The sequence below is a fragment of the Onychomys torridus genome, chromosome 21 (assembly GCF_903995425.1).
Source record: "Onychomys torridus chromosome 21, mOncTor1.1, whole genome shotgun sequence".
Lineage (NCBI taxonomy): Eukaryota > Metazoa > Chordata > Mammalia > Rodentia > Cricetidae > Onychomys > Onychomys torridus.
This window is the reverse complement of record NC_050463.1, coordinates 34,063,720-34,077,977: the sequence shown is the minus strand read 5'-3', so window position 1 is coordinate 34,077,977 and position 14,258 is coordinate 34,063,720. Positions and strand designations below refer to the sequence as shown.

The following is a 14,258-nucleotide window of genomic DNA, read 5'->3' as shown; positions in this document are numbered from 1 at the left end:
AATAAGTAGAATGATTGTTTCCAAAATACTCAGCTTTTATTCTTAAACATGGACTCAACTTTAGGCTTATGTTGTTGTAACACAGGTACACTTAAAAAAAGGTTTTGTTGTTTTTTAAAACAAGGTCTAATAATAAACCTGGTTAGCCTCATATTCTGTTGCTGAGGCTGACCTTGAACTCCTGATCTTCTGCTGCTACCTAAGTGGTAGAATTGTGTGTGTGTGTGCTTCCTTGCCCAACTTTTTAAAGTTTTTGTAAGTGCCTCCTTTCAGATACTCCAGGGGCAACTCTCTCTCTTTCTCTGTGTGCCTGCCTGCCTGTTCATATTCCATGCATGGGGGCCGGAGGACAGTTTAACAGGAGTCAGTTTTCTCCTTCAGCCCTGTGGATTTGGGGGATCAGTGCCTTTACCTGCTGAGCCAGCTCACCGGCCTTGTCTTTTTATAGGGTGTTACCATGTAGCTCTAACTGACCCCTTGTTTGTAGCAATCCTCTGGCCTCAACCTCCCAGGTGCTTGAACTACAGGTATGAGTCGCCATGCCTCCTTCAAGCCTGTTTAAAATTCCTGATTCATTTGATTTCTGTATAAAACAGCTAAATTTGAGTGGATGTTTTAAGAAAACAAGATGGTGGATGATTGTTTGTTTGTTTTTGAGAAAGGATTTTACTGTGTAATCCTGGCTGGCCTGATACATGCTATGTAGCCTATGGTATCCTCAAACTCACGATGGTCTTCCTGTCTCAGCCTCCAAAGTACTAGATATGCTTGGCATGGTCTCTTTGTGTGTGTGTCAAACTGAATAAGTGGAAACAAAATAAAATTTGATCACGTCTTAGTAACCATAAAAGGCTTTCTTTTAAAGATGAGGGTGTATACAGCTCAGTAGTATAGTGCTTGCTCAGGGCAGTCAAGGCCCTGAGTGGGGGGAGGGTTGATCCCTAGTAATAAAAAGGCTTTCTTCATAGTTGACAAATAATATTCACATTGCATTTGCTCTTAAGCTTGTAGTTACGTGTATGTGCGGGGATATATGCACATGCATGGGGTTCTTTAGAGGCTAGAAGAGGGCATTGGTTCCCTTGGAGCTGGAGTTACAGGCAGTTTCGAGTTGCCCAACATATGTTCTAGGTGCTGAACTTGGATCCTCAGGAAGAACAGCAAGTGTTAATGACTGAGGCATCTTTCTAGCAACCCCCCTTATCATTTTAAAAGCATATTGCTATAGAGAAGATATATAATGCTTGCAGTTCCTTAGAGTTAAAACATTCATGTTGTTATAGGAAAGGACACAGTTACCAAAGATAATGGGATCCGTCCTTCCTCACTGGAGCAAATGGCCAAACTAAAACCCGCGTTCATCAAACCCTATGGCACCGTGACAGCTGCAAATTCTTCTTTCCTGGTAATTGTCAATGCTATTTGTGTTTAATAGTGGCTTTTCTGTATTCTCAATAGAAGAGCCTGCAACAAATTTGCTTGTGTGTGTTTGGAGGCTTAAAGTAAAGCTATTCACTGTAAAGAAAATGTTAAAGGAAAATCATTTCAAAAAACAAACACAAACTGGGTATTGGTGATACAAACCCAAAACCCCAGCATTCAGGATGTAGAAGCTGGAGGATCAAGAGTGTGCAGCCAGCCTAGGAATGCAAGACCTGTCTAAAAATCCAACAAATAGAGCTTTGCTTTGAGATAGGATTTCCTTATGTAGCCTAGGTTGCCCTCCAAGTTACAATCCTTCTGCCTCGGCCTCCCTAGTGCTGGAATTAGAGGCATGCATCATGTTTAAACACCAAGTTTAAACTAATAGTTTTAAGGTCTCAGGTCTCTCACTATACTGATACAGAAGCTGTTCTTTGTGTGCACTTGGCCATTCACCAAACTTGTACTGCTTATTTATGCTAGGCACTGGAGACGGAAAGGACAGTTGTGATGTAGTGAGAAGCACTATGGTGGCTGTAGATTAGCCACTGAGGATACCAGAGAGACTGCTCAAGAGAGGTAGCAAGTGAATCTGATGTGTGTCTGTGCACCATGTATGTGCAGTGCCCATAGAGGCCAGAGAGACGTTGCTATTCTGGAACTAGAGTTACAGGTAGTTCTTAGCTACCATGCGGGTGCTGGGAACCGAACCTGGGTCCTCTGGAAGAACAAATTCTCTGAACCACTGAGCTTTCTCTCCAGCCCTAAGTGTTTCTTTGACAGTATAACTGATCAGCTTCTACCACAGTACCCAGCAGTGAACAAACTATTAATGTAGTATCCATAAACCATTTTTTAAAAAGATTTATTTATTCATTCATTCATTCATTCATTCATTCATTTATTTATTTATTATGTACACAGAAGAGGGCGCCAGATCTCATTACAGATGGTTGTGAGCTGCCATGTGGGTGCTGAGAATTGAACACACGACCTCTGGAAGAGCAGTAGGTGCTCTTAACCTCTGAGCCATCTCTCCAGCCCAACTTTTTTATGTATAGACATCTGTGTTCCCAGACTTTATGGCCACCCTACTAGTGGCTAAATGCTCTTTTTACGATTCAGAGTTTTTAAAAAAAGATGTATAATTAAATATGACAACTTGTTTTGATTTTTGCATACTATTTGGGTTTCATTTTCTTTGGAATTGTGGAGGACATTCTTTCATTTTTTTTTTTTTGTTTCTTGGTTTGTTTGTTTGAGGCAGGGTTTCTCTGTGTATCCCTGGCCTGGCTGTCCTGAAACTCACTGTGTAGACCAGGTTGGCCTTGAACTCAGAGATCCACCTGCCTCTCTCTGCCTCCTGAAAGCTGGTTTAAAGGAATATACCACCACCTGGCCATTCTTTCCTTTCTGAAGTAATGGCAAAGGGCTTTTTAAAAACAAGAAACAAAACCCCAGCTGCACCTCTTTGTCCTGTAACATCTTGATTATTATTTGGAATAAAAACCTACGAGATGTGTTAGAGTGTTCTAAAACCATGGCTTTAATGTTGTCACCTACCCACCTGTATCTTCTCTCAGTGTTTTCCCTTTAGAATAAAATCTCAAAGCTGTAGGCAAGTGCAGCTAAGAAACAGCATAGAAAATGTAAAAATAAATAATTAAAGTAAATAAAATACTGTTCTAATTCATAAAAAAAATTATTTTCTGTGCCAGAAGCAAAAACTGGTCCTTATTTCTAAAGTTGCCCCTCCCAATGTAATTTGATAAATTATGATGCCTTATGAACAGTCCCTGTTGCTGCCAGGAGACCTCCAGATGATGTTATTGTTCTGTTACCATTTCAGACTGATGGCGCTTCTGCAATGCTAATCATGTCAGAGGAAAAAGCTCTTGCCATGGGTTATAAGCCAAAGGCATATTTGAGGTAAGTAAATGTTCTGGCGCATTGCCTGTGACTTCTTTATTACTGGAGTTAACCTCTCTGTTTTTTGTCTAGGGATTTTATTTATGTGTCCCAGGATCCAAAAGACCAGCTTTTACTTGGGTAAGTAGCAGCGTGTATCTCTCTGGATCTCAATAAAAAGTATTTGAATTTTTATTACATTTATTTAGTGTGTATGGAGGGGCTGGAGTATAGTTTACAGTAGTTGATTTTCTCCCTTCTACCATATGGGGCCCAGGGATCAATTGCTCACATGTTTATACAGGTTTGAAAGTATGCTAAGCTCTAAATTGGCATAATAAGCATTTTATTTTCTTTTCTTTTTTTTTTTTTTTTTTTTTGGTTTTTCGAGACAGGGTTTCTCTGTGTAGCTTTGTGCCTTTCCTGGAACTCGCTTTGTAGACCAGGCTGGCCTCGAACTCACAAAGATCCGCCTGCCTCTGCCTCCCAAGTGCTGGGATTAAAGGCGTGCGCCACCACCGCCCGGCAAGCATTTTCTTTCATATTACTATCCACTGTGCTATATAATTTGCCAACACCTCCGCTCTGTGGTGCATGTGTGTTTATGTGTTTGGGAGTATTGAAACCAAAGGTCTACTTATATAGACAAGCACTCCCAACACTGAGCTTCATCCCTAGCCCACAGGATCCTTCATAAAAGCCTCTGGTTGTCTCTCCCTTCTCCATTGGCTTCTTTATAACCCTGAGACTAGCCAAGCTCTTTCCCCTGCTTTGCCTCTTTGAATTCTGTTCCTTTTTCTTTAGTTTTAACTTATCCTTTACTGTTTGCCTGTCGATTATCCGTTTCTCCAGTCCTACAGTATAGTAAAGATGAAGGGCATGTCTTTTTGTATCCTTAACATTTGATTAGGATTTGTATAGAATTAGGATTTGTAGTAGAACCAGTGAATACGTATAGAATCAATCTGGAGTATACAAAGAAATGCTTAAGTTAAAATGGAAAGTTTTAGGTTTCTACCTTTTGTTTGTTTTCTTTTTCAGACCAACATATGCTACTCCAAAAGTTCTAGAAAAAGCAGGATTAACCATGAACGATATTGATGCTTTTGAATTTCATGAAGCCTTCTCAGTAAGTCGTTTAGAAGACACACCTGAAATGAGTATAACTGAAAAATGAAGCCCATGCTTGTAGGGAACGGGGCTTTGTATGTCAAACTTTACTACTTTGAAGGGAGGGCTAGGTCAGAGGATTGGGTTACACTTAAGGTTTTGAAAATTTCCCTTTGGAGGCTGTTTCTTAGAGGCTCATTAAGAAAGGTTCAATTATTTCTTTAGGACACTCACTGAGAACTGATGTAAAGATTTGCTTCAAGTTACACAAGTCTGTGTCTTAGATAAAGCCCAGAAGAGCATTGATAAAAAGACTTGAATTATTTTCCCTCCTAGGGCCAGATTTTGGCTAACTTTAAAGCCATGGATTCTGACTGGTTTGCACAAAACTACATGGGCAGGAAAAGCAAGGTAAGTTTCTAGTAAAGAATATGCTTGAATTTCCTGGTGAAAAGAGTAAGCCTTTATGTTGTCTTCTGCCTGTCTCTGTCGCGTGCGTGCGTGCGTGCGTGCGTGCGTGCGTGCGTGCGTGTAATTCGTAAGGTAGTCAGCATTAGTTACTTCCCTCAGGTTGCTTGCTTCCACTTAGGAAGAGCCTGATTTGATTGTCTTGTAAACTCGCCTTTCAATTGGTCTTTGTTTTTGTGGGAGCCAGGTTGGATCACCTCCGCTGGAGAAGTTTAATATCTGGGGCGGATCACTGTCTCTGGGACACCCTTTTGGAGCCACAGGCTGTCGGTTGGTCATGGCAGCTGCCAACAGACTGAGCAAGGATGGAGGCCAGTATGCTTTAGTGGCTGCCTGTGCAGCTGGAGGACAGGTACGTTGTCACAGCAGGGTCCCAAGGACGCTTTGTTTGACGTGTTCATGACGCTCTATTTCTGGGAAATGGGGAGACTATTGATTTTGATTCTAATATTTCATTGAAAGGAAAGTGCTCTTTAAGTCCAAGCTGTTTTTCTTTTTTAAAATGTTTACTTCTCTTGTTTACAAAATTAATATAGGACCATTTATGGGAACTGTAAAATATAAAAATATATAGAAAAAATCATTTATAATCTTCTTTGCCAGGCACTAGCATTAGAAGCATCTCAGTGTATTTTCTTCTTTAATGATGCACTTCTATTCATTTACCTACTGATCATGACACCTTATGTGGGAACTCCAAGGGGGAACAGTCTCTGTGGCTGTTAACGCAGTGACGAAGTCCTGGGTTCAGTCCTCAGCGCCACAACAACAAAACCGTCCTCCTCAAGAACGAGATTATTCTGTAGGGAGTTAACTGTCCTAGACGTTTGGCTGCCATTCAGCCAGGGAGTATATTGCTTTGAGAGACGTTTTCCTGTCTCCCTCGCTCCATTATAGTCAGCGTTCTACGTACTCCAATATTCCACTGGGAATAAAATCCAAAAAGAAGATTAACTATAGCCTTTTATTGGTTTTTCAAGGGAGGGTTGGTTACTCTGTGTAGTCCTGGCTGTTCTGGAACTTGTTTTGTTGACCAGGCTGGACTCAAACTCAGAGATTACCTGCCTCTGCTACCTCCTGGGTACTGTGATTAAAGGCCACCACCGGCACCACCATGTAGTCTTTTTTTTTTTTTTTTTTTTCTATTCTGTTATGAACAGATTTTTGTTTTCTTGCATATTTTAGACACTGTTACTAATCAAGACAAATAAGCTATAGAAGAGCATAAAATTCTGTCCATAGCATACCACCCTGAATATACCTGATCTCTCAAAGTATAAAATCATTTCAAAGACTTTATAGATAGCTTTTCCCTAGAGACTTTGAAGAAAGTAAGTTAATTTATTTTATTTATAAATTGAGCCAAGTGTGGCAGCATACACCTTTAATCCCAGCACTGAGAGGCAGAGGCAGGTGGATCTCTGTGAGTTCAAGGACAGCCAGGACTCCACAGAGAAACCCTGTCTGGAAACAACAACAAGACGTTGAAACATTGTTGCTTCGTGGCCTGAAACTTTTTGGTCTAGATATTAGACCCAGGGCTCCACGTGTATTGGACAGTGCTCTGCTGGAGATAGTCCCCTAACTCAGAAATGTTTTATAATCCTTGGGACTCCCCTAATTGCAGATTTAGGCAAGAGCCTGCTTCTTATCTCTGCCTGCTCCCTTGAGGTCTGAGAGACTGTGTGTCACATGTCCACACAGATTCCCTTCCTTTCAGGTGCAACTTTATCTCTATTGCACAGAATATAAATAACATTAGATGATTTTGTGGATGATTGAAGAAGAATGTTCAATGTCTTTCTTTTGGAAGTTTTAAACTTGCCAAATTTGTTTGTTTGATTGATTGATTTGTTTCATTGAGCCAATAGAGTGGTACCGACATGGTTAGGAAATTAGAGCAAAAATTCACCTTTGTGGCTCTAGAGCAGTGGGTTTTTTTTTTCTTTCTTCCTTCCTTCCTTTCTTTCTTTCTTTACTTATTTATTTTTTTATTCTAGAACATCACTGTCTTCAATTTCATATATACATATAATGTATGGTGATTATATTCCACCTTATTTTTTTAAATGGACATTTGCAATTATAACCATTTTTAAGTTCACAGTTCAGTGGCATGAGTTACATTAAAGATATTTGTAGTTAGAGTTTTCCTGCCTGGCCCACAGTCAGGACAAATCTCTCTCACCCACCAGGCCCATAGACACTCAGACCCAACCAAGTAAACACACAGAAACTTATATTGCTTAAACTGCTTGGCCATTAGCTCAGGCCTACCATTGTCTAGCTCTTAGTCTTATATTTAGCCCATTTTTATAAATCTATATTTTGTCATGTGGCTCGTGGCTTACCAGTACCTTTCATCTTTCTTGTCATGGCAGCGGCTGGCAGTGTCTCTCTGCCCCAGCCTTCACTTCCCAGAATTCTCCTCCTCCTTGTCCTGCCTTACCAGTACCTTACATCTTTCTTGTCATGGCAGCGGCTGGCAGTGTCTCTCTGCCCCAGCCTTCACTTCCCAGAATTCTCCTCCTTGTCCCACCTACCCTATCCTTCCTGCCTGGCTACTGGCCAATCAGCACTTTATTTATTTTAACCAATCAGAGCAATACATTTGACGTACAGAACATCCCACAGCAGATATTAATTACACTCAGAATATTAATTACATTTGTGTTATTCATTGATTACATTTGCAGTATTCATTCAATAACTATATTTATGATATTCATTAATTACACCAATTGTATTGATTTATTACAGTCATGACATTATGCCCTGATACTACTGTCTGTTTTGGGGGCTTTTCCATCACACAAAACAGAGAGTCTGTACTTAGGAAATAATCATTGTTCTATATTCCTTTCTTCTCCATCTTGAGATAACATCTAATCTCTCTGTCTCTATGAATTTGTATATTCTATATATTTCATGTGATACAATTCTATAGTATTTGTCCTTTTTTTTTTTTTTTGGTTTTTCAAGACAGGGTTTCTCTGTAGCTTTGGTGCCTTTCCTGGATCTCGCTCTGTAGACCAAGTTGGCCTTGAACTCACAGAGATCCACCTGCCTCTGCCTCCAGAGTGCTGGGATCAAAGGCGTGCACCACCACCGCCCAGCCAACATTTTTCTATAGGCTAATCCATAATCTAAAAAGATTTTAGCCTCCCCTCCTGAAAGTACAGCCAGCATATTCTTTCATCAGCTTGATACGGTACAAATTCTTATCCTAATAGTGAAATGTTTCACTGAAGCTTGCCCAGTGATTGGGCAAAACCAAAACTTATTATAAGCCACAGTCATCCTAGGGTCCCCCCTGCTAGGTAGCCTTCCTGGATCTGTGGCTTGCAGTCTGATTGTCCTTTGCTTTATATCTAGTATCCACTTATGAGTGAGTACATACCATGTTTGTCCTTCTGAGTCTGAGCTACTTCACTCAGGATGATATTTTCTAGTTCCATCTATTTCCCTGCAAGTTTCATGCTGTCATTGTTTTTCTCTGCTGAGTAGTACTCCATTGTGTATATGTACCACATTTTCTTAACCCATTCTTCAGTTGATGGGCATCTAGGTTGTTTCCAGGTTCTGGCTATCACAAATAATGCTGCTTTGAACATAGTTGAGCATGTATCTGTGTGGTGTGATTGAGCATTCCTTAGGAATATGCCCAAGAATGGTATGGCTGGGTCTTGAGGTAGATCAATTCCCTATTTTCTGAAAAATCGCCATACTCTTTCTTTTTTAAATAGTTTATTTATTTTTTTGCTTACATGTACATCTGTGTGAGGTGTCAGAAACCCTGGAACTGGAGTTACAGACAGGTGTGAGCTGCCATGTGGTTGCTGGGAATTGAACCCGGGTCCTCTGGAAGAACAGCCAGTGTTCTTATCACTGAGCCATCTCTCCAGCCCTAGAGCCGTGGTTTTCATCTTTGGCATAGTCAATGTTCTGGACCAGTTATTCTGTGGGCTGTGTACTCTGGGGTGTTTTAACATAGCCTCCACCCATGAGATTCCAATAGCAACACATTTTTGCCAGTCCTACCCTGGCCCTTATGCAGGCACATAGTTGAAACAAGTAGCAATACCTCCAGACATTGCTACATGCCCTCTGGAGAGAGTGGGAGACACTTCTCCTAGTTGATAACCACTGATCCTGTTGGAACATGAAAACAGTGCATTATAAGTAAACTGGAAGTGTTCAGCCTCCTAAGACCTCTGGAGAACTCTCGGGTTAGTCAAACCTTCCGATCTCTGCTCTTTTTGTGTTTGCTTGCTTATGCATTGTCAAAGTTTTGAACTAATGTATAAGCTAAATTCCAGATGAAGATCTTGTATCAGAACTTTAACCTTACATAGTATTGAGCTTGGTACTTTATAAAGTTTCTTTTTTTTTTTTTTTGGCCAGGGCTGAGGATCGAACCCAGGGCCTTGCACTTGCTAGGCAAGTGCGCTACCATTGAGCTAAATCCCCTATAAATAATAATGCATACTAATGGGAATTGAATTGAACCTGGAAGCTGGGCATTTCATTAGGCTGTTTACTGGTTTGATGGGAGTCCAGGAGTTAGGATGCCTGTGTTTATCAGATAGGAAGTCCTAACTGTTTATGTAAGGCTTAAACTTGGGTCCTAACTAGTACTCAGAGCTGTGCAGAGAGTTGGAGAAGGGACATTGTTCCTTCCTATGCTCATTTCATCATCTTAGCCAGAGAATAGTGAAGAGCAGAGCCCAGGCTTCAGAATCCTCACACCTGTTCTTAGATCTGGTCTTACTTAACAGTAGCTTTGTGGTCTGACTAAGTCACTTAAACTTTCAAATCCTATTGGGTTGAAGATGTGGCCTAGTGGTCGAGTGCTTGCCTAGCATGCCTGATGCCCTGGGATCAATCCCCAGAATACAGAAACTAAAAAGCAACCATTTGTTACATTTACCAGGACTCACACTCTATATTAGAATGCGTCTGGGATGTATAGCTGTGTGTGTGTGTATATACGTATAGTCAGTTGCGATTATATAAATACATGTGTGTCTATATAAGGTGTTCTGTCTGATTTAACCTTTATAAAAATCTAAAGTAGACACCACGAGCTCCACTGTATAGAGGAAATTGGGGCTCAGAATGATGATCACACAGTCGTTGAAAGGTGTTGACACTGTTTGCTTGCCTCCATACTGGCTGATTGCTACCTTCCATTGCTTTCGTTACTCTGACTGGACTTTTTGTCTTTTGCAGGGTCATGCTATGATAGTGGAAGCTTATCCAAAGTGATCGCTCTAGAGGAGGTGACTGGTTTCTGGGCAGCACTCACTGGGCAATGCCATTTCAATGCACTACCAAGTGACACCTGTAGTTCCTAGCTCTTCTTAGGAAAACAACATTCGTGGCCTTCTCTTAAATACTTTGCGATCAAGCCTTGCCAGTGTTCCGAGCTTTCCAGTAATCACAGCTGCTGCTCTCCAAGTTCCAGACTATCACAGATGTGTACACAGTTCTTGTTATCTCTTGTCACATAGAGAGACATTAGCTGAGGTTTAGAATCATCTTGTAACATTTGCAGATTCCCCTTGTTCCTGTCTGTGTTATAGAGATAATTATTTTTTTCTAAAATACAAACCGATGTGCCTAAATTAACTTACTATGGAAAAAATAAACCTAAACATCTCTGAAAACTGAAATGCTTAGATATATAAATGCCATGTTGGTTGACCTTAATAAAGTAGGAATGTATGAGAGGAGTGTTTGTCATCTCTTTGTTAGTGAGAGAAGGTGGCCTTTCTGACTTAAGGGCAGTTTTACCTTTAGTTACTCATTGGAACTATAACTATTTCAGGAATGTAAGTGATACCCCGTCTTATAATAATACGCTTCCCATTGCTTAATTGAAGCAAATTGATTTCACCGGAGACGATCCTGTTTGTCAGGGTTGATGTCACCTGTAAAAACTTACTTTGACTATTATCAACCCTCTCACAATCTTGACAGCTGTGCTGCACAAATCACATTTATGCTGTTGTGAAAACTCCTGGCTTCAGTTGTGGACGTTTGTTTGAATGATGCTCAAATGTGTGGAAGTTGCTATCAGACTCACCCTGGGCAGTGTGGGGGCTTTTGGGCAAGGAACAAAGTGTTGACCTCTGAAAAATACTTGAGAGTTTTCTTGGTAAATTAAAAGGTATGTATGTATGTATGTATGTGTGTGTGTATGTATGTATCTATGTGTGTATGTGTGTATGTGTGTATGTATGTATGTATGTGTGTGTGTGTGTGTATGTATGTATGTATGGGATTTTGTGTGGTGCTGGAATTTAAGTCAGGGCCTCATGAATGAATACTAGGCAAGTATTCTGCCACTGAGCTTGAGCCCATAATGTGAGTGATATGTATTTGTTTTTTTAAGTTTCTTTTGAGTCCAAACTTATTTTTTTATTTTTTTGCCAGAGCTGAGTACCGAACCCAGGGCCTTGGGCTTGCTAGGCAAGCGCTCTACCACTGAGCTAAATCCCCAACCCCCCAAACTTTTATTTTTAGATGTTTGATCTAAATTTTCTTAGTTACATTTTGTGTTTTGATATTTAATGAAATTTTCCCCAAAAGGTGTTGTTTTAAGTTCATTTGCAAGAATGACAGAATCCTCATCACTTAGAAAATGAAAACCTTGGGCTGGAGCGATGGCTCAGAGGTTAAGAGCACTGGCTGCTCTTCCAAAGGTCCTGAGTTCAATACCCAGCACCCACATGGTGGCTCACAACCATCTATCATGAGATCTGGTGCCCTCTTTGGCCTGCAGGGATACATGCAGACAAAGTACTGTATACATAATTAATAAATAAATCTTTAAAAAAAAAAAAAAGAAAGAAAAGAAAACAAAACCTAGGGTTGAGCATATGCACACCTTTGGTCCCAGATCTCAGGGAGGCAGAGCAGGCGGATCTCTGAGTTTGAGGCCAGCCTGGTGGTCTACAGAGTGAGTTTTAGGACAGCCAAGGCTGCACAGAGAAACCCTGTCTCAGAAAAACAGAAAGAAAAAAAGGAAAAAGAAAACATTGCTAGAAATAGCAATAAGTAGTTTTTCACAAGAGGCTAGCTGGTGTAATGTTGCGCTGATCTATTTTGTTTGTAGTTACCACATATTATGCTGGAGAAACAGGCTTTGAAGATAACCAGCCCATCCGAGTGAAAAGGACTTCTCAGTATCCCTGTAGTCTCCAGGAATGCTTTGGGGAGTCCTAGACTCAAGGGACCAATGGCAGTTGTCTTAGTTAGGGTCTCTATTGCTGTGATGAAACACCATGACCAAAAGCAAGTTGAGGAGGAAAGGGTTTATTTATTTGGCTTACACTTCCATATTCTTGTTCATATTGAAGGAAGTCAGGGCAGGAACTCAAACAAGGCAGGAACCTGGAAGCAGGAGCTGATGCAGAGGTCATGGAGAGGTGCTGCTTACTGGCTTGCTCCCCATGGCTTGCTCAGTCTGCTTTCTTATAGAACTCAGGACCACCAGCCCAGGGATGACCCCACCCACAATGGGCTGGGGCCTCCCCCATCAATCACTAATTAAGAAAATGCCTTACAGATGAATCTCATGGAGGTGTTTCCTCAACTGAGGCTCCTCCCTTTCTGATGACTCTAGCTTGTGTCAAGTTGACACAAAATCAGCCATTACATCAGTGCCACTAATCACACTTCAGAAATGCTTTAATTTTCCCAGTTATTTAAATACAATAGTTAGCAAGCGAAAGTTGACTTTGTGTGTTAGAAAAGCTCTTGGGTTGGGGAAAATGGCATTAATCAAAAGCACTTCCTTGGGCTGGCCACATGGCTCAGCAGGTGAAGGTGCTTGCCACCAAGCCTGAAAACCTGAGCTTGATCTCTGGGACGCATGAGTCCCACATAACTGACACAGAGACTTAATATGAAGTATAAATGCTTGGCCAATAGCTCAGGCTTATTACTAGCTAGCTCTTACAACTTAAATCAACCCAAAATTTCTGTTAATCTACATTCTGCCACGTGGCTTTTACTTCTATCCCACTTTGTGTGTCCTACTAGTTGTGCATCTGGCTGGCAGCTCCTCTGACTCTGCCCTTCTTCATCCCAGCATCCTTAGTTTGGTTGCCCCCACCTCTGCTTCTTGCCACACCACTGGCCAATCAGCTTTTTATTAAACCAATCCAAGTGACAAGTCTTCACAGTGTACAGAAGGGTTATTTCACAGCAGACCCACATGGTGGAAGGAGAAAATATAAGTTGTCCTTTGACCACTACACCTGTGCCATGAAATGTGTGCATGTATGTGGACACCACACACAGAATAAATAAGTAAATTTTTATAATAAGAAAATCAAAAACCCATCAATAGAGATAAAACAAGGAATTTTTACAGGTGTGTCATATGTAAAAAGGCTAACTGTCTAATATATTTCCTAATGGCCAGCCTAACAAATGAGGTAAGTTTTACAGTAATCAGAACAAATATGTAAGCACTAATGTTATGCTTCCACTGACTCTGTTTTAAAATATGAGGTAATTGCCTTAGTCATTGTTCTATTGCTGTGAAAAAACATTATGATCAGGGCAACTTATAGGAAAAAAAGCATTTCATTGGGGACTTGTTTACAGTTTCAGGGCAAAGTGTATGTCAGCGGGCAGGCAGGCATGAAGCTGAAGTGGTAGCTGAGAGCTGATCTGTGATGGGCAGGAGGCCTGGGTTTCAGAGCCCACCCCCAATGACACACCTCCAACAAGGCCACACCCCCTGATCCTTCCCAGACAGTTCCACTAACTGGGGACCAAGTATTCAAACATGAGCCTGTGGAACCTATTCAGACCACCACAGTAACCATTTGTTTAAAAGCTATATACTTTGCTGAGGTTTACGACTGACCAGGTCTTCTTACAATGTAGCATGAGCTGGGCTCAAACTCAGATCCTCTTTCCTCAGTCTCCCCAACACTGGGATTACAGGCATGTTCTTGGCACATGTACCCCTCAACCTGTTATGTACACACACCACCAAAAAAACAAAAAGTCCAAATGAAGTTAAATATGTGGAGTAATTTTTTTTCTTAAAATTTAGGAAAATAATTCCAGTGTGTTCTTAGATTGAAGGTAGAGGGGAATTTGTCGGAGAAGACATCTACAATACTAGCCATTAAGGTTCTATAAATTTGCCAATATTGGGCTGGCAAGATAGCTCATTAGGTAAAGCTCACTAAGCCGGCTGACCTGGAATTCACATTGTAAACTGAGAGAACCAATTCCCACATAATCTCCGCCCTCCACATGTGTGCCATGACATGTGCACCCATCTACCCACACAAAATCTAATTACAAATTCAGTTTTTCCTGTG

The 14,258-nt window shown here is 40.9% G+C and overlaps 1 protein-coding gene across 3 annotated transcripts in view; it reads left to right on the top strand.

Annotated features, from left to right (window-relative positions):
• Hadhb (hydroxyacyl-CoA dehydrogenase trifunctional multienzyme complex subunit beta) overlaps window positions 1-10,640 on the top strand; it is a 34,625-nt gene extending 23,985 nt beyond the window's left edge. For all 3 annotated transcript variants that reach the window (XM_036170591.1, XM_036170590.1, XM_036170592.1), the window contains exons 10-16: window positions 1,284-1,405; window positions 3,272-3,351; window positions 3,424-3,471; window positions 4,372-4,459; window positions 4,777-4,851; window positions 5,096-5,260; window positions 10,141-10,640. In XM_036170591.1, the coding sequence (XP_036026484.1) occupies window positions 1,284-1,405; window positions 3,272-3,351; window positions 3,424-3,471; window positions 4,372-4,459; window positions 4,777-4,851; window positions 5,096-5,260; window positions 10,141-10,176 (614 nt within the window). In that variant the 3' untranslated portion in view covers window positions 10,177-10,640. The remainder of the gene's footprint in view (window positions 1-1,283; window positions 1,406-3,271; window positions 3,352-3,423; window positions 3,472-4,371; window positions 4,460-4,776; window positions 4,852-5,095; window positions 5,261-10,140) is intronic.
• Window positions 10,641-14,258: the final 3,618 nt, after the last annotated feature.